Source organism: Rhopilema esculentum, chromosome 16 (assembly GCF_057945365.1).
Source record: "Rhopilema esculentum isolate cy_ngs chromosome 16, ASM5794536v1, whole genome shotgun sequence".
NCBI classification, from domain to species: domain Eukaryota; kingdom Metazoa; phylum Cnidaria; class Scyphozoa; order Rhizostomeae; family Rhizostomatidae; genus Rhopilema; species Rhopilema esculentum.
In genome coordinates this window covers 5,358,680-5,379,920 of record NC_142830.1, presented here as the reverse complement: position 1 = coordinate 5,379,920, position 21,241 = coordinate 5,358,680, and the positions used below count along the sequence as shown (strand labels likewise).

Sequence of the window (21,241 nt, the reverse complement as noted above, 5' to 3'; positions counted from 1 at the left end):
TCCTTGTAATTACCCACCTGCAGCCTTCCTGTCCTTGGGAATTCATCATTTCGAAGGTTCATGCAAATGGATGTTAATCCCTTAAAAGAGAGTTGCTTACGTTAACAAATGTTGAATCTCAATTTCTTATTAAATTTTCATCAAAAATTTGCTGGTTTATTTGTAATTCGAACACTGCAAAGGAAAGTAGATGCCAGTGAGGGTTAACCCTATATAAAAAATAGGGTGGCGAAGTAAAAGAAGCTGTAAAATTAACATGATAATTTTTTACTGAGGTTTCGAGCCATTCGCTTGGTTTATAGCAATCAAATTTTGCTTCAGATGTTTCAAAGCACTGCCTGTTATATTATACTTTCATTAAAGCCGATATATTTCTTATAATTCCTATGATTAAACCAAATATCCAACCTTCCATATTTCATTGAAAAACAGTTAACGAACATACTCCTAAAAATGGGATCATTTAGCAATGCAGTACTGTGAAAATTGAGTTCATGTCGACATTTTAAAATATAATTTTTAGATACCTTTTAAGATACCTTAAGAAGACTCAACATTTCGGGGATTGTGAGGAACGGATAATATTCTGCTTGGAGATTCGCACGAGAAGACTAAATTCTTAGCAAAAGCCGCGTGAGCGGACTTGTCCGAAAGAACGGGTTCTACAGCGTCACATCGATAAAGATAACACTAAACATTACCTGAATCACGTTGACATTGTAAAGTACTCTAACAATGCATTTGAAATGATCTGAAATTGAAAACAAATGTTAACAACTCAAATGAACAAAAAAATAAACACGAAACTCCACTGTGCTATCTTTATTAGTCTACATATTAAACAAGGTTTTTAGCTAGAATACAAATATAAACATTCAGAGAGCATGACTTCAAGAGTGAGAAGGTTCTAAAGAAAATCTAAGTAGGAAAAGTTCGAACGTTAATGAACATAAGCGTGGAAAAAACAGGTCTCACCTATCGAAATCCAGGTTGGCCAAGTAAGAACAAACTGGATAAGAAGCGATGAAACGTCGTAAAGTAGAATGGGTATTTTTGATCGCTGGATTTCTTCATCCAAGCTAAAAATTAAAAAACGAAAGTAAAAAAAGAGAATATGAATGAGAACATGGTTGCCTAGACGGATGCTACTCGTTTTAAAGGGGGCTGTAGCCTAATGTTCCAACTGGGGGGTCATCTTCTCACTGAAAAGGGAAGTTTATGGTAATTGCGGTAGATAGTGTCAGTTTCAGTAAAAAAATCGATACTGGATGTTTGAGTCCAAGATGAGATGATCGAACTTTACAGCAAAAATGACAAATCAACTCAACAACAGTGCAAAGTCCCTTAACTTCACAACATTGCACACGCAAAGCTTTAAGACCAAGCATTAAAGGGTTGATAACTGCAACAACAAAGCTTGGAAGGGAAATCTTAAATACTTTGCACAAATCTTACAAGCGCTGGCATTAACACGGTATATCTTTACCAGTGCAAATGAAATGGCGCTCGTGTAACTTGAAATGTCTAAAACTGTATATTAAATCAAAAACTGTATTTATGATACTTGGCAATTAAGTTTAGAAAACTGACAAAATGGAAACGAGTTAGAAACTTTAAAACATATCTTTGTACCTTTTATCTGAACAAGTTGGATCGTCAGTAAGCTGTCTCCACAAACTGATCATTGGGCTATCGAGGCATTGGGCATAAAACTGCAGCATCTCAAGCAGATTCTCTGAAATTAGAAGAAAAATAATTTAATATGTAGCACTTAGAAATGACCCAGTAAGTAAATTTAACAGCATTTGGAGTTCCATTCTTCACAAGAGAGTACAATGTATATATTTTGTAAATAAATGCCATATTTTTATGGTTAAATGGAAGAAGGAGCTTTTTTATGCCAATCGTGGGCGACAAAATACAAAGATTTATTTTTAATGATAACATCACATGGTATGACCGGATAACTACTTCAAAATGAAGAAAATCACCCGAGTTTAGCCATTCTTTTTAAAGGTTTTACCGTTAAAATTTATTTTCTCAACATTTCTGAGGAATTACGGAAAGTTAAAGAATGCAATGCAATAGGGACACATAGAATGGATGGTACATAGGGTGGGTAACGTTTAAATGTGAAAAGATACTGCTCTTGATCTAACGAGACGTATAGAAAGTAGTTTCTAAATCGTTTTGTAGCACCCCCAACAACGAATACAAACTCCTATTGAATATGAATGCAATATTTACCCATATCCTTCAAACAACCGACACAACTTATAGATTTTACTAAGTATGGTGTTAAGGAACGAAAGTTTTGACTGTACTAAATCTATTAATTAATCCAAAAGTAATTAATGAATTCGATTTAATGGCTTTACAAACTTAATGGATTTTATGTAATGGCTTTAGCTTATAGATACCAGCTTTAGTCGCACGTTACAAAAGGCTTGCCTCTGATAATTTGTATGTAGACACGAACAAACCTCTCAAAAACATTGGGTCAAAAAAGCGGATTTAACAAAATCTTTATTAAAACTTCCGAGTTAGCGCGGTTTTTAAAGCATAAACAAAAGAAAAAAATTGCCCGTAGCATACTTTGGTTGAATGAAATTAAGGAATTAGTTTGTGTGGTGCTTAGGTGAGAGGTGAAAGGGCGTCAAGCAGTCTTGTCACGTACTTATCCTACAATGGCATCAGTTTACACGTCAGAAGAAATGGCTACTCTTGCCTAACAGAAGAGAAAGTGGCAGCAGAAATTGGCTCAAGATAATCCAGTTTAAGAATTCGTTGTTCGTTTCTTTACAGTCAGCGGCAAGATTGTCTTTATACAAAAAGTCGAGTCAATGATGTAATTTTTCCAAGCCCTTCATTATGTTGGCAAGTCACAAAGTTGACCTGAACGTTTGACGCAAAAGAAAACTGTCACTAGTATTCAATGATAGTTGTAGCAAGGAATAATGCCTTAACAGATGATTCAATATTTATTGCAAAGGGGGAGTCAAATTGAAGACATAAATACAATTAACAAAGAAAGAGTAGAAAATGTAAGACCGTTCTGGCTCTCACAAGTAGTTATAGCCGAAAATATTTGTAATACAAAATACAACTTATATTAAAAGGTATTTCAGGGATTCGACCTTTTATGAATTCTCTACAAGACAGTAGAAATAGCTGAACAAGTCTAGTAACTGGAAAAATTTTAATCAAAATGAGACATTCGAATTTCAAGCACGTGATTCTAAATTCTTCCATATGAAAGAAAGTATACATTTTTGACAGCAGATTAATGTTGGAAAATTCGAAATAGACTTCATTTGGATTGTCCTGTCTAACAACAAAGTTTAGCGTTGTTTGATTTGATAAGGTCTTGTATGGACTGCGCTTTGGATCGATAACGAACTCCCAGAGAATAATAGCATTAGCGGCGATCATGAACACTCGTTTAAATTACTCTCATTGATAATTATCACTATGTTTAAAATCTTATAAAAAGGCTCTAAGCAGTTTAAGATTAAATCATAGGCGTTGTGACGATGAAACTCGGTATTAACTGATTCATTAAATTCATACTTTTAGATTAATAGTGAAAAATTAGACGGGTCATATGACATGGCCTTCGATGATGAATGGAAGAAAACTGACGTCACACAATTCTGTGTTACCAGCAACGTGCCGCCTCTATTGAAGCAACGGGGAATTTAACCAAGGCATTAATATCGTTGCCTTCAGATATGGTTTTTATATACCCAGAAAAGTTCTAGGAAAGCATATTATATTATTAAGTTCCCATAAAAATATTATATATATATTATAGATAATGAAGGTTCATTCATGAATCAATATATGACAAATTCATGTTCTTCTTGTAACTTCTTTATAGCTCTGTATTATGCCTATTTGTGCCATTTAATGAAAACAGCTAGATTTTTATCATACAAACACTTTCCTTGTCATTTATTGAGGAGGTTCCTTTGCTCTCATAACCATCTAATTCTCGCAACACAGTAGCAAACAGATGCACCAACAACATTATTTCGCTCATAAGAACAATCAGGACAGGTCCCCATTTCGACTTAGGCCAGTGGAGCAAGTGTTATTGAGGAGGTTCCTTTGCTCTCATAACCATCCAATTCTCGTAACACAATAGAAAACAGATGCACCAACAACATTATTTCGCTCATAAGAACAATCAGTAAAGGTCCCCATTTCGACTTAGGCCAGTGGAGCAAGTGTTATTGAGGAGGTTCCTTTGCTCTCATAACCATCCAATTCTCGTAAAACAGTAGAAAACAGATGCACCAACAACATTATTTCGCTCATAAGAACAATCAGTAAAGGTCCCCATCTCGATTTAGGCCATTGAAGCAAGTGTTATTTTGACTCAACCCGCATACAAGCAACCAAGTCCACCAGTTAGCTTGTCAAAAACCTCTGACTCACAAAAATTCTCAGTTACACTTGTAGATAATATACCTAGTTAATATACGGCTAGATTGGTGAATGGCAGCAATTAAAAGACATTGAAAAACCAGGCAAGCAAGACAAATTTATTCGAGCCCGATTCCCCCTAACCTCCTCCCTTTGCAAATAGACTCCGGTTACGCCACTGATAGAAAATGCGAAAAATATGAGGGAATCTGGTCCGTTATTAAAAATTGAAAGACTCATTAGCAATGCAGGTGATTCTGATAAGGATCTATCCACAAATTAAACACACTTGTCTTTAACTCTTCTCCATTTGCATTTTGACAACAACTAATTTTTTCTCGGAAATGTTTTAATTTTATAGCTAAAAGACTATTTAACTGTCTTTGATACAGAACGCGACGACTAAATTAATCTTTTGTTGGGGAGAAGGACTGAAATCAAGGATCCTTCACTTTCGGTTTCTTTCATCATAGAGAGCCACTTTAGAACTTGGTCTTTGTTTACAAGTTATTTGCTACTGGGTTTCTTTTAGGTATAAAATACAAAACTCGTTTCTTTATCTAGCAGGGTCATTGAATGGCAGTCTTCAGAGTGTTGAATACTTCAACATTTCATAAAAGCAGCCTGTAAAATATGGTGATAATTTTTTGCACATCGAACTATTAACAGAATTAGTAGCTGAATCTTACAACCTCAAATAAAGCAGCCTTAGTTCGGAAAGTCTGTTGGATTACTGTTTGAGACTGAAAACCGACTGACGTTTATCTGAATAAAGCAAACGAAATAAATGGGCTTTTGGATTCTCTGATCGCAGCAAAGCTTAATTCGTCTTTGCATATTTCTTTTAAATACCAACTGATAACAACAAAGTTTAATTTGAAGATATAGGGATACGCCAAAAAAAGGACTTGCTGTTGTTATTCACAGCATTATTGCACTTTACGACCCTGGGGGGGGGATGTTGAGACTTCGCACCCCCCTACCCTCATTACGGTGCCGATCGCTCGTCCAATATAATCAATACGTCCTGATTGTTGATTTGAGGGCTGGTTGAATCGCTCTACTACACATACAAGCTGCCAAATAGGCATTTAGGAGGCTATCTTATCAGCTACGTCCAAGGCTGCAGGTTTTTCCCTATAAGAACTCATGCTTTTGTGTATTTAACATTCCACTCACTTTACTCTTACGTTCTTCGAAAATTCTTTTTAAAAATACCACAAAGTGGGTAATTTGACAGAAACCAGCAACATAATTGCAAAACGTTAACCAAATATACAGTCTAACAAGATATATCTAAAGTTATGTGTTTAATCACCTGATCTTTTAGAATGTGGTTCTTCTAATACTCTTCTTATCTTAATAATACTGTTGGTTCTTCAACTTTTAACAAAGGTTATTATTTCAAAAAGATGTAGCCTGCTTAGGTTACAGTCAGCATAATGGCCCTTTCTTGTTTCCTAAAACATCAAGACACTTAAAATTCTTGGGTTTTCGTTCTGAACTCATAATTTCATTAATCCAAATATTTTGGCCCATACTCTTGAGTATTTCGTTTTTAAGAGCCGGGTCTCTTTACTTTTGATGATCCAAATCAGTCACTGAATTCTAAGTAAGAAGTTCGCGAAAATTGAAAGAACAGGTACCCTGCACCGATTCGAGTCTCGTGAAATTATCCTTGAAACAAACAACTGCACTTTGGATATTCACGACTTTAGATAACTATGCAGAGATCTTTAAAATACAATATGCTAAAAAAGTGATGTAACTGCTTTTTTGTTTTGACTCAACTTCGAACGGTGCTTACAAGGATTTTTTACTTCAAACTGTCTGAACAACAGAGCAACACGAAAACACATCAAAACAAAAATTATGCACCTGCAACTGTTTTAAACACGGATAAATAGAATCTTGATTGCATTTATTTAACATAAAGAATTAATTAAATGTAGTGTAAACTGGTGAGAACGAGCACATATCGATCAGTTATCGCTCACAACCACCAAAGAGCTTGCTTCATCAAAACCTGATTGAATCAGTGACAGATCCTAGAGCTTTCTCGTGAAACGGCCAATAGAACACGCCGTCCAGAGGTTAATAGACACTTTTGTGCTGCAACACAGACACACATTGTTACGACATTAAATCTTCGAGCGCAGATAATACTGTAACCGTTCAACGTGAAAACGCCAGACCACGTCGAGTCGAAGGCCCTGAAATTCCTTCTTTCATCGAATTACGCAGGGGCCCTTCGAATAATGAGTAGTTTCCTTCCAAGTTTAGGTGAAAGGTGAGCTTTTAATCGCCTACGAACCCGTCTGTACATGCCAACAATACTTTTCGAGTATATTACAGAGCAGTCAAAGGTTAGCGGTGGAGTCAACTGATCGCATTTTGTACTAATCCTTGGATTTTCTTTGCTGTAAATAAAGTCGAAATAGCGCGTGGATGTCGTTTTGAGAAAAGCAGGTCGTGTTTATGCACAATTCATCGCCTTGTTACTGCGCAAAAGAAATCACACTGTTGGGAAATGTTACAGCAAAGCTTTACAACATAAAACTGAAGGAAGTTGATTTATAGAGACAACGCAAACACAGCGAGGCACGGACGCGTGTATTAAATGATAAAGTTGTGCAGTATGCACCATTTCGATGCTTCCTTATTGATTGTTTGATGAAAATGCTATGAATCAGGATTAGTGAGTATTAAACCTTTTGATTTAAAACCGTAGTGGGATTACAAGTGCAAGGTTGCGATTGAATCTGACAATATTTGCTGGTTACAATCATCTATTTGAGCTAAGCCATTGCAGGCAACGCACGCTTTGATAACAGCAGCCGTTTCACACAGATGGAGAAGGCTAGCATACGCCATTAAAACACCACGAACTTTACAGGAAACGCTCCATCACAAGTCGCTGAAATCGTCAACAGTCCAGTTTCACGGTTGACACTCTACAATGATCTAATTAATGAAACATTTGCTTCACTGAATCTGCATACTTGTAATATTCAAAATTTGCACTAGATCGCAAAGTTCTTCGGTATTCGGTTTCAAATCAATGCGACGAAATGGCGGACTCGGCAGTAAAACGAATGAAAAATTTTCAAATATTTCTTTTCTGCTCAGCTGACATCGCTTCGTTAATACTAAATGGCGGTATATTACTTCTTCTGCTGTTAAACAAGAAGGCGAGAGACTTTCCATCGAACTTGTTTTTCGTTAGTATCATAGCCTTTCAGCTCGTTACAGCATTATGCGCCATAAATCTGGCTGTCTTATTCGAAGAAAACAAGGCAGAGGAATTGCGCAAGGACACAGTTATCGTCCAAGTGACATTCACCCTTATAGGACTCGGCCTGCATCATTTCATGCTAGCAATCGATCGTATTTTATTTATCAAGATGCAAGAAAAATATTGCTTGGTTATGGGCAAAAAACAGACCTGGCTAATGCTCATTTTGTCATGGCTGATCCCTGCCATAACTGCAATATCGTCGTCAGTGTTTTCATCAGACGGTGAACCAACAAGTCAGGTATCATATGCATTGGCAATCCTTACGATTGCATCAGGTGTGACTCTTGCCATGGCACTTATTGCGATAAACGTATACATTTTCAAGGAAATGAGCGCTGTTAAGAGACAATGGTTTGAAAAGACACGACGACTTCGAAAGGCAATATTGCATACAGAAGAACATTTTTTTCCTTGCCGCGTCAGCATGGTCATGGCCGTGTCTTACATATTTCTCCTATTTCCACAAATCTTATTCGCGTTTGGAAAATTGCTCAAGACTAGGGGGCTTCTGGACATGTGGTATATGCAGTTGTCCGGCACGATCATGCTTTGCAGTGGCATAGTCGACGCATCTCTCTACATATACATGAACAAGAATTTACGCCAGGCTTTCCGCAGCAAAATGCAGAGCATTCGAGGGAAGAAGGGTTTTGTAGTAAAAGAAGAAAGCATTGCAGAAGAAAAGAATTACGAACTCAAGGATGTCGAAAAGGATATGGACACACTTTTACTTAAACATGACGAAAAAAAAGACTCTGAGATAACGTTTTTGTAAACTTGTAACTTCTGATGTAATTATCATAGAATAGAATATAAAACAAACACTTGCTTCTTTAAAATATCCAGCCTCAAATTGCAGAGCAGTACAGCTCTGATAATGGATAAGATGGTCGCAAAAATGAAGATATTTACTTCAATAACATTTGTATTATTGGTAAGATTGGAAAACCCTGTCATGGCGGCAGGTAGCCTTCTTACTACATGAGAGTAGATTGTAAGTATAACAGGCCATTCATTTATGAATTAAACCCTTACTACCAAAAATAGATTGAAAACTTAGTAACTCTAAACACCCTAGGTTGATTAACCATGGATTAGTTCTGTAATAAAAAGATGTTGTAGTCTTCTGCTTTTTTTAAGCAGCAGATATGTGCTTGCCTTTAACTAGGTTTGTTTTTTCTGTACTTTTAACACCTTGACAACGAGGAAGGGGCTACAACTCCTTTGTCAAACATTATCCCAAGAGCAGAGAAACTATATCGAGCAGGGTTTAATACCATATAGTGTTATGTACTTAATACCAAACATTTCCTTGTTCACGTCCAGCTTTCATCTTCCCAAACAAAGCTTACAGGAGTAAATACATAGAAAGGAGAGATCGCCTTAGCTCCGTAAACAGTCATTTCAACGGCTTTAGTAGACATTTTAACTAATTCATCAGGATTACATAGAAATATTAGAACAAATTCTTAGAGTAATGCTGTTTCTAAAACTCAGCCAGGTCGTATTGCGAATAACAGCTTGAAAAGCATAAACCTTTTGTAAATCTATTTCTAAAGGTCTTTAAAAAGTATTTACGAATCAAGCGGTCACAGCATCTATGACATAACTTCGATTGGTAATAGAAAAGAACAAGCGAATAACCATCTCATTTCATTGGATATAGTTATCAAGCACACGCGGGCCTCTTGTTGTAGAAACTAAATGCAAATGCATAGGCCACATTAAGAAGACAATACATACACCCTTGAAGACGAAATGATGGGAAGTCATAACAGTTTGAGTCTTTAGCAACTAAAATCATTGTCTTGGGGTCATCGGGGTATTTTCACAACTAGTATGATCCATAAATGTTTGTGTACACAAGGAGAGTTAATCCTACCCTCTCTTGTTCGTTGTGACTTCAAGGGGGGTGACACAAGCAAACAAATACATTTGATAATAAAAAGAAGAAGAGATTATTTATCAGTTCAAAAGGAAATACAGGTTATTAAGTTCGAGTGTGCTTCAAATCAAGACACACTGCACAGGAATGAATTGACTGCCACTACGTAGTTTATTCGGGATTTTATAAAGCAATCGTCCTATAGGTTAATACGACAGATTACCTTTTATAGATGTGATGTCAAAACAACTAGTTGTTTTTAGGTATCTCTTTGAATATCATACCTATGCATCTTATAAACATGTTTTTCTCTCCCATGTATGAAGCATACAGATAACAGCCTCAATGAATGCTGCCTCTTGACAATTTCTTGTTTGAAAATGCTGTTTTGGATAGTGTTCTGAAAAATTTTGCCATATTAACGTTCAACTTTTGCAAATCTAAAATATTCCATATTCCAGCACTGTAACACTTGACTTTAAAATAAAAGTTGTATTTTGGATATTAAAAACCTGTCATTATAAGATTGCGAATTCCCTCTTCATTCTAAAAATTGTCACAAAAAACTTGGACGACTTTTTTGACAATGAGTTGCTATAAAAGTGCATAAACAAGAGTGGTTTTCCTTGAAATCTCTTTTAAATTGCTCAAAATTGAAGGTTCTAGAGATAATAACATCTATATAGCAGAAGGTAGATCCATACCTAAAAACATTGAATATGCTGCACCGCCAGAATCATGAGTGGTGCCTATCACGTTTATACATGACAATTGACACAGGTCTCTATTTCCATGTTACCAATACATGACGTTTTTCAATTAACTCTGCCTTATCTTATTCATATAGCGGTTTTTACATTGAGCAAATGCGTAGTGGCAATCAAATTCCCAATTATAGCTTTTCGGGTGCAACTAAAGAAAGGTAATGAGGAGGCATAATACGCTTAAGCATTTGGCATCATCCAAGCATTTAGTCAACTATCAACGAAGAATATCAAAAGAGAAAATTTTTTGTCAAGAACAAGCTCTGTGTGAAAGATGATTTCTAACAAAGTCAATGAATATTCTCAATCTTTCAAGATGGTAAAAAATTAGAATTATTAGTTTAGCTTTTAGGGTTGTCAAGCCTGCCCAAGCAGCACCAGAATTTTCAACAGGATAATTGTTTTTCAGTATGCGTGCTAAAATCCGAGATAGGTGTATGATAAGACATACTTTGGAAGTAAAGAAAGCAACCTTTGCATATAGATCGCTCGCCTTCACTATATGTTGAATATCCTTAAGTTCACAAAATGCTTTTTGAATCCTTAAATAACAATTACATAATAAATCATTAAACTAAAGCGTTTTATAGTTCCGACCATTATCAAAAATTCGAGAACCGGCTTTCTCTAAAAAATTTTCATTTGACAATAAGCTTTATTCAATTACAAAAGTTGACGTACCGGGACAAAAGGCTTTGTCTTGAATGTTAACATGTTTTTTTTCTATCACGTTAGCCTTCCTTATTAATTCATATCGAATAAATGTAATAACTAATTGCAATGAAATGTATTTCATGCTCTCATTTCTATTAAAAATTCACATTTATGACCTTCTAAAAGGCTTTTAATTGTCCATAATGTCGGCTCTCAGTGTGGAAAACCGAACCAAATAAACAAAGAATAAAAAATAACTCTATCACATCTTTCAATGTATTATATATCAAATAATATTACGAACTAACACCGGCAAAGCATTTCGCAAGATGAAACGGATGTTTATTGTGATGATCTGAATAATCAATGAGCAATTATCCAGACTTTAGAGTTGAAGTTGCTTTCTAAAGAACCAGCAGAATGAATCATGAGAAGAACTAAGCGATAAATTCATAAATAGTTTGCAGCTGAGTATAAACGCAGGAATACTGTGACATAAAAAATTAAGAAGAGCGGCAGTTCAGAGTGTTTTTATAGCTGTATACTTTATGCTCATTCAAAAGGAGAGAATGAAAATAAGAATCTAGCAAAGCTCTCCTCGTTAAGGCAAGGTAACAGGAGTATAAGGTTAGGGATGGTTAGGCAAGGTTAAGGACACAAGTGGAAGTCTTTTGACTGGAAAGAATATCTAAGCCTCTTTTAGTTCCAAAAGGTCGATTATCATAGGGATGAATTTATTATGAAGCAGCTAAGCAGTTCAGCCTTTAACTTAGAAGGACAGAAACAGAAATAAGACTAATAAAACACTCCAAAGATTCTTTTGCTGAAAAGAATATTATATTTTCACTGAATGATTAATTGGTAGATGAAGAATCAAAACAGAGAATGTAGCCACAAGTGACGTAGGATGAGAAAGAAACATCGTGATTTTCTTCTACAGAAAACGACCATAGGGATGCATTTTCAAAGCTTTCATGGTTTTGCAACTAATGCGGGGTGCTTTATTAAAGTGAAGATTCTCACGATAATCTCTGTTTTAATATCGATAATAATTCGCCTTAGTTACATTAGAATCTTTGAAAACCAAGCTAGGATTAAGATAATTCCCAAGTATTAAGAAAGCAGGCGTTGGGCAAAACCTTTTAGCAGTTTTTGTAGTTTGTTAACCAACCAATGCGGCATCTTTAACGGCTTTTCGCAGAGCAGAGTGACCAACATTGCAGTATTGCATAGATGTTAATCCCAGTTTCCCTTGCGGTTAGTGTTGTGCCAGGCACATATTTGATAAGAAGTCAAAATTAGGAGAAGAACTTCGAAAAACTCGACCAGCGTCATAGAAAATTCATAAACTTAGGCACGAGACGAAATTAATGATTATTCAAACTTGAATATCTTGTAGATTAGAATGAATATCTGGCATTCTACTTTTGAAATTCATAATTACAAAAACCCTACCTTACAGCATAAAGCGAAGTAGCTAGAAATGAATTTTACACTGAACAATACACAGTGTCTATTATACCATGTCTTGTTATATTTTATCACATTATATCACATTATATCATGTTATGTTATATTATATTATATTATATTATATTATATTATATTATATTATATTATATTATATTATATTATATTATATTATATTATATTATATTATATTATATTATATTATATTATATTATATTATATTATATTATATTATATTATATTATATTATATTATATTATATTATATTATATTATATTATATTATATTATATTATATTATATTATATTATATTATATCTATCATTATTCTCAACATTTTATAACATAATCATTATTCATCATTAATTTTTCTCCTCGCATAGCAGCCCCTACAGCCTACAAATCAGCCGACAAACAAGCTGGAATGCGTCAAAGGATCGCAATGATCTAAGAAGGTAAGGCATCTTTTGTATGAAATCAATTCTTTTCTTGGGTCAAACAGCTAAACATGAGCAGTGTCTTGCACATTTATTGGTTTTACCTTAAAAACTATAACAACCCAGCAGGATGCACTTAAATACACCCACCCAAAATGGCTTCTTTGGATGAGGCCGCGACGAACAACATCGTTGTCAGAGTTTAACGTAATCACGTTCCGATGGAGATGACTTTAATTAACGTCTCCATATCAAAAGCGATATGTTCACCGTCGCTTCAGTACAATCAAAATCTTATTATGGTACGAGTTTATCGTTTGAAATAGCACCAGTAAACTAGCTGGCGTATCAATCTTGCGTATATGTGTGTTCATCCTAGCCTTCGTTTATAGAACAGGACGGTTCTAAGTTGCTCCTTCGAATTTCACGCTTAATGCAATCATCAGGCAGACAGCGTGTACAGCTCTGCCTAAACTGCACAGGCACTTAACGACAGGCCGGTAATTAGTCATCTTCATTATGTGTTCAAACTATCTGCATTGCGATGGAGTACGACTTGACCATATACTAGAGTAGTTGGGCATGCGCGCGTGGTGTGACCAAACTGTAGCATGTAATTCATTCGAATACCTTTCGCGGCAGAAGAAAAACTCTGTTTGCTTTAGTCTTAGCTTCTGCGTATACTTTCAACGCGCACAGAACGTGCGGACTGAACAGCTGATGCTGATATCGTCCTTTACGCTCGTGGCAAGTGCGTGAATGAAAAAAATTAGTCCATTCTCATGGAGACTTAGTCCCACTTAACATCGGACCAATCGTCCCCATAAAAATACTTTATTTTTAAACCTGTTGACAAAATTAAAGTTACATTTCTCCGAATTTCCTTCTTCTCTGGAATTCTAATCTTCCAAAAATCTTATGTCACAAATGTCTATCCCAGGAAAAAATGACAGTCACGGGTTTCATCTGCTAATATGTTGAAACCAGTCAAAGTTCTGAATGCAATTACATAAATCGCTCGGTGTTGTTAACCTCCTGCAAGCAAGTAAACCAAGGTCCTTGTTCAAAACTGGATTGCAGAAAGTGCCATGACGACTTATCCGCCGGCCACTAAGTAGTAGACGCCCAATAATTAAAAGCCAATTAAAACGCCACAAGATTCTCTCTCCATCAAACAAAACACAGATCACTTATTATTGAAATCCACTATTAGGAAAATGAAAAATTATCTTAAACTTAGAAATACGACATAAACCATAATTTAGAGCAGGATGTTACGGACATTGAGGCGCTTTTCAACGGATAGATTTGTCAGAAAGGTTATAAAACCTTGATGGTTAACGCATTATCGTATTCTCACTATGTTTTTGCATTCTATCCACTACTTATGCACGATAACAATTTGCTGTATTATTTTTGATCTTGTATACTATTCGGAACTAATCTTCAGTAAAAAAGTCAATAGAATGATTATATTAGCAATTTATATATCAAATTAGAAGGAATTTTAAATCTATAAAAATTAAGTTTGAAAGAAACTTGGTTGCTAAATGTGAGACCTTAAAAATGGCTTTGTAAAAAGCAGTCATTTTGAGCAATACATGAGCTTTATGTCTGACACTCTTCAGAGTTCAAAACGTCAGAAAATAGATCGAAAACACTACGCTTAGAAATATGTTTTGACACTTTAATGGAAATAGAATGAATTGAAGTGTCGGCATGATAACAAGGCCATATTCAAACTCCATCTGACACTCTAGCCCTTCCCATTAACAAAAAAACTCCAGCATAAAGTAACAATATCATAATATATAAACTAAGACATTAACTGGATCAAAAGTGATTTTCGCAAGAGAGCAACATATCGTCTAGCAGTTTCACACACTAGACTTGTGTAAAATACAAAAAATGAAAGAGACTGCATACCTATACATGATCTTTTAGCATCCCTCTGTCTAATGCCAATATCAGATTCAGCTGCATCCAGTTCGAGACATGTCCTGCATCAGACATAGAAGAAAACGATACCAATTGTGTCGTTAACTGAATCTAAATAATGAGGTTGAGACAATGAAGACCATGATTTTGCTCTTGATTTGGTGAGTAGATTCGATAAAAAGAGAAATACATAGTTTCTACAAATCCCTGAGCTATCTTTTGCAAAATCAGTCCAAAATTTAAAGAGGTCATAATCTATTTACCTACTCTAGTAGCTTACTAATATCTAAAAAATTTTAATGATGAACCAATCAATATATTTATAACATGTATATTTATTAAGCAGGCCAAGGCTGACAGAAGGTAATTATGTCCACAGGAGTGCTGCGTAATACTAATTTTTCACTTGATCAGAATCGCACCCCAGTTTGTAACATCAAAACCAACGATCATTTCACTGAGTGAGCGGCCCAATTTATTGTACGTTTATCACGAAAATTTATATAGCCCAAACACACAAATTATACAAAAGGCATCTCAATTGTATCTTAATTGTCAAAGAGTTGAGTATTGTTTAATTTGTTAGCACTGATGAAATACAATGTGAAATATAATATCATGTTACAGCTATTTGCAACAAACTTTTAATCAACAGACAGGAAAACGGTTTAAACATTGTGAGGTATTTCCCAAACGGTTTTGTTTGCTATCTTTTGATTAATCTCAAAGAATCCTCTTTGAAATAATCTACAATAAATACTTAACAAAACAAATAAAACATGCAAAAGACAAACTTTGACAAATATAGGCAACCAAAGAGAGAAATTAAATAACATGGTTGCAAAAGTGGCTTAGTTCTATTAATCAGTAAAGTGCAAAAGTCAAGTTGAAAAATAATCTCCACAAATCTTTAAAAAAGAAAAAAAATTCATCACAGGCATATTTCATAAAAAACACGAAAAGTCTGATGCGAAATAAGATTTCAAGGATAATCTAAAACAACCGCAAAGGCAAAAATTTATCTATTTTGAGCCGCTTGTTTCCACAGTAAAGCTAACTTAACATCACACTCACAGCTGGAATTAACAAACTCAGTTACCAAACTGGAAAGTACGATGCGTTGTTCTAATCGTTTTTCAAGAACACTGTTTGTTTAAAGCAAGGTTTTTAGCTGTATTGGCAACAATGGTCAGCAGGAGAAACGCAGACTTAGGGCATCAGCTTTTTTAAACAATGAACGACATAACAGTTTTATGGGTGGATAGAGTACACATAGAAACTTTTGATATGCTATAAATTTCATATTTAACGTTCCTATAAAATTTCATTGTATCATCTAGTGCTCAGTGTATGCCTTAGGTATTAAAAAGACCATATTGCGCATGCAATACACGTTTAGAAAGGAATTAAAATTATTCGATTGACATGATCTAGTAGCGAACATCTTAATTTCCATGGTTTAATAGGCAGATCTGGAACAAGGTTTTAAAATGAAAATGATTTCTTATGCTTTTGATCGAGTCAAAACTGTGCAGAACAAAATATTGAGTAATTAATGTCCAAATGTAAGAGAAAATCACACGGTTCACATATAAACAGTTTTTTCTCGATAAACGATCAAAATTCTTGTTACATGAGAATGTTGCGGGGAAATGATAAGGGGAAATGTTAAGGGTAAATATCAAGGAAAATTAATTGTCTTGGACTTTTAACTGTGGCAAAACAAATAGTTACAAATAAATAGTTTTGAAAATTTTTTTGGAAAATGAACCTTTTAGCATGTTAGTGAAATGCAAGCGTATTTCATAATTTGACGTTTTATGCACTGATGCGCCCTGGCATAATCTCCGAAAGCATTGTATTTCACATTTGATCAATGTCTTTGACTTAACAATAGCCATTTCCAAGCATATTTTTGTCAGAATATTCAGGCAATAGATAGACTGCTCATTTGATGCAAAAATCTTTTTGTTAAAAACGAACTCATTAGCCATGTTTGAGATTAGGTTTTTTTGGATAAAATGCAAGTACTGGTAAAACCTGGACGGAAAGAGGAAAGTTGTTGAGACATACCTCACTGTCGATACAAGTATTAGAAATTTCTCCTTTATAGTTCGGTCTGAATACAAGGCTGTTGAAGGGTGACCTTCGGATTTCAATGTGTTTGACAAACGTGAGACGAAGGTTGTTGCAGAAGCTGTTAGGACAGTGAATTCCAATGCTTTAGCGGTTAAGGAGGTGAGATGACCCTGAAATAAAAAGGAGCATTCTTTGATATTATGGTACAGGAAATAAGACGTTGTATTTAATGTAATTATTCGAAAAGAAGAAAGAGTGGCTTGATTGTGTGAGCTTGGAAAGGATGGCAGATGGAAAAAAGTATGGGAGGCCTACGACAGAGCAAAATTATCGTGTCAGCTGCAGCGACAGAACAAGAAAGTGGAAGAAGATAGATGAAAAAGACTGTACTCACAGAAGAAGCGCTGCCCTACAGAGTGGATGGTGAAGAAAAATTGACTTGAAATTGTTAGTCAAAAAGAGTTACAGGTAATTCATAACGTATAATGCCAAGATTTGGCTGTGAAAATTTTTAAACAAGAAATCTAAAATTCATCATAGCAATTTTAAGGTACACAACATTTCATGCAAAAGTCCGTTTTTTACTAGATACCAAATTCGGAAATATTCTGCTTTTTGTGGTATATTACTTTAATAATGACATACCGCTTCAGAGTATCGTTGTAATAATGATGAAATTTCAGCCAAACATTTGGCACTGCTTGTGAGATTCTGAAAGCCAGAAATTTAATCAATATTAAAAACCAGGAAATTTTGAGGCTAAAGAGTGAAAGGAACTTTTTAACATCATCGGCAAGATTCTGATCACTCCATGAACAAAAAAACTTGATATATCAACGCAAACAGAGGGAGTGGGAACTAGGAGTTAGAACTTAGAAGAACCTTGTTCTATATACAAAACAAGTTTTTTTTATGTAGTCTGTACGTAAGCTGAGCTTAATTTCTTAATGTACTGGCATGAAAAGATTACTATTACTTACCCTTTTAGCTTCCCGCTTTCGAATGACATCAGAAAGAACAGGTAAGACGCCATTACAAGGCTGGCGGCAAAGCGGGCATGTGAAATAACCCTTTTGAATATCAAAAGGAAGCTGCTCGTAGGAAAAATTTCGAATATGTTCCTCCTGAAGAAGAGCAAAAAATATTAGCGAACAGTAACCTGAAGCGGTAAAACAGAAGAAACGGAAGGAATTTACTGAGCAGTAACAAAACTGGGTTTAGAAAAATAGAGAGATATTACTTATCTGAAAACAGTGGTTACCCAATACAAACGAACTAAACTTTGTTCTTTTCATTAAAAAATGTTCTGCGACTATAATACGTAACGGGAATCAACTTGCAGAGCAACAATTAATGGTGTCACCTGTCAAAGGCTCGAGTCCTGCCCTGGTCGATCAAGTCGCTCACATCTTACCTCAGTTAAATTCACGAATCTTATTTAAACATCACTAAAAATTGTTTACTTTTAATTGACATGTATCAGACAAATGCGTTAACGGCCTAAATAATAGCAAAGGTTTTAGTTTGTTTTTCGGGACAAAAAAATGGAATATAAAACAAGGTGACAGAAATCTTGACAAGGAAAATTTTAATCCACTCATCACCATCGAAAAATTTGTTGATCGAAAAATCTGGTCTTTCATGCATATATAGAAAAAGGCGCGGCAAAATGTTTCCGATCCCCCCTTTATATGAATACAAAAACTCAACTTATTTACAAGCTGATAGGTATAAATTTTGCCTGCTATGGAATACTTAGCAAAAGTAAACAACAAAGCTTGACATTCATTTCCCAGTAAATCTTAAATAAAACATATTTCATTTACCAGAAGATCTGTGTTTTAACAGTTGTTTTGTGGATTATCAGAAAAAAGCAATAAATAAGTAATTAAATCAAAGGATATCAAATAAAATGTCATTGATAACTACGCAATGCCTAATCATGTTTCTATAAAGAAAACCACTCATATCTCTGCATTATTATTATTCAGAAAAGTAAATACAGGTTTACGAAAACAGTTTTTGCTATTGAAGATCTCCTGTTATTGCTAGATAATTCTGTCTTAAGGTAAATCTCTTATTAAAGAGCCTAATTTTTGTTGTGTTCTATACAATTATGGAATTAATTTCTTCAAGATTTCCAGCTGCCAGAAAAATTTATTTGGTAATCAGTGTTCTAAAGCAATAGAAAAAACAGGATGCAAAAAAGAAAATTTTAACAAATGCAGCCAGTTGTTTATCGGGGTTTAAACCTTAAGTTAGGTATCCTCTTCCATATGATGGCAAAAAGACACTATGTTTCAGGGTAACCCTTCTTTAAGAAAGAAGCAAAAACTTTAGCAAGTGCATTAAAACTGCAGCAAAGGTTTGTCGGGAATAATTCTCAAAAACATAGCATTTTCATTCATGTAAACTTCATGGAAGTTTATCCAGTCAGTCTGTTCATTATGTAATGATTTCAAATTAATAAATAGCAGAAGTTAATTGAAAGGTTGGAACCAACCTGCAGCGATTTGAAATACGACTGGTGACAGTCAATGTGTAGATAGTGGCCACATGTTTGTACGTGAACACCACAGTCTAGTCCCGCTTCAAACGCTCTCCCTGCAGCAACCTTAGCAAAGAAACCATCAAATTAACACAAACATAAACATTGATTGACGCTTCATTAGCCAGTTGCATTCAAACTCATTCTTGCTTCTCCCTTTCGAGAACTACAGTGAAAGTAAAGACAGTCCCTACTTTCCATTTTTCAATTTTCCATAAACGTTACCATGAAATTAGTCCAACCAACTTTCTTGAAAGTTTCGTTATGTACTTTGCTGACATAGTTGGCCAAACAACTTCCATATAAAGCTTTAAACTTACTTTTTTAAGGTTAATAAAGCTTGCTCAAACATAACTCAATTACCTTATCGAACGATTTCAAAAGTGCTTCCTTCCGTTGCTCGCATACTCTTCCACATGTGAGTGAATACTTTTTATCTTCAAGTGGCAGCAAATCAATACTTTCGTTCCGCCTCTGCCCTAAAACTAAAAAAGTCACGATACGATTAAATGGACTGTCCCATTTGATAATCTAACATCCGCAAAGCATATGTTTAAAGTTCATATTTTTCTGAATTCTAGCACAACCATAATATTTTGGTGGATTGTTAAAGCCTTGCCGTATCCAAAAAGGTATTTCCTTAACTACACTATGAAAATACCTCCCCAATTTACTCGGGGATCAGCAGATAGAGCTGTGAGGCCAAACTGTCTGAGACCATGGGCCCTTGTTTTTGTTATCTTTTGGTACATTTCCCCTGACTAATAGGTAAAAGATATCAAAATCTCCCATCCTATTTAACATTTGTTTTAAGGTGTATGACACTTCGTTGTTATGTTACATGTTAAGTGCTTGCAGGGTAGCAATGTATAAATGCTCCCTGTGGCGTCGTATTGTAATGTAGATGAAAGTTGCTTTGTAGATGAAAATTGGTGCTTATGTAAGAGAAAGTTTATAGGAAAAATGGGCTTTGGCGTGCAGAGCAGAACAAATCTAAGTTACAGCTTTCAGTTCCTGTCCTAATGCGATAATTAGGCAAATTTTTTGTAGAAAAAAACACCCAGGTTTTGAAAGAAAAAAAACTTGATAGGAACGTCATCGCGGCAGATTAGACACTTTGTTCAGCAAAATAATTGGAACAATAAAGAGGCAGATCGCAGTAGAACTTACAAACACGCAGTAAAACGTACGAACTTTAGATCCATCCTCGACAACCATGTCTTAAAATAATACGCCAGATAATTTAAAAGTTTAGTTCAGATTTAAAAACGTACGAATCTGGTTGAGATATAAGGTGAAATTCTACAACATGTTACAATTATACAGCGACAAATTATTCACGTCTGATTTGACAAAGAAAGTGGAACTTTCGGCTTGTTAAATAAACAGAAGAAGACTCGACAGAAGCACATTACCCGTCGATGGTTGCATGAGTACTGAAACACCAAAAGGGCGGTCCACCGTCGAGTGAGATGTTTGCCCACAGATTACGCAGTCAAACTGTCTTTCAGACACAACAATTTCGCTTTTAGATCCATCATCGACATCCATGTCTGAAAATAATACGACAAAAGAATTAAAACTTTTGTTCAGATTTCAAAACGACAGAATATATAAGATTGAATAATTGTTAGAAAATGGAGTAAAATTGATACAACCCTGTTCCCTATTGAGCCTGCCTCCTATTGAGAAGCCCAAAAGCTTTTGACATTCTTGCCTTTGTCCTTGCCTTTAAAGTGTC

The 21,241-nt window shown here is 35.1% G+C and overlaps 1 protein-coding gene across 1 annotated transcript in view; it reads right to left on the bottom strand.

Moving 5' to 3' along the window:
• LOC135682117 (E3 ubiquitin-protein ligase ubr3) overlaps positions 1-21,241 on the bottom strand; it is a 46,839-nt gene that overhangs the window by 5,611 nt on the left and 19,987 nt on the right. The window contains exons 29-39 of the mRNA XM_065196848.2: positions 20,916-21,053; positions 19,864-19,985; positions 19,456-19,566; positions 17,933-18,076; positions 17,598-17,663; positions 16,947-17,122; positions 14,862-14,935; positions 1,633-1,735; positions 976-1,079; positions 702-751; positions 18-80 (exon numbers count right to left, since the gene is read on the bottom strand). Of these exons, the coding sequence (XP_065052920.2) occupies positions 18-80; positions 702-751; positions 976-1,079; positions 1,633-1,735; positions 14,862-14,935; positions 16,947-17,122; positions 17,598-17,663; positions 17,933-18,076; positions 19,456-19,566; positions 19,864-19,985; positions 20,916-21,053 (1,151 nt within the window). The remainder of the gene's footprint in view (positions 1-17; positions 81-701; positions 752-975; positions 1,080-1,632; positions 1,736-14,861; positions 14,936-16,946; positions 17,123-17,597; positions 17,664-17,932; positions 18,077-19,455; positions 19,567-19,863; positions 19,986-20,915; positions 21,054-21,241) is intronic.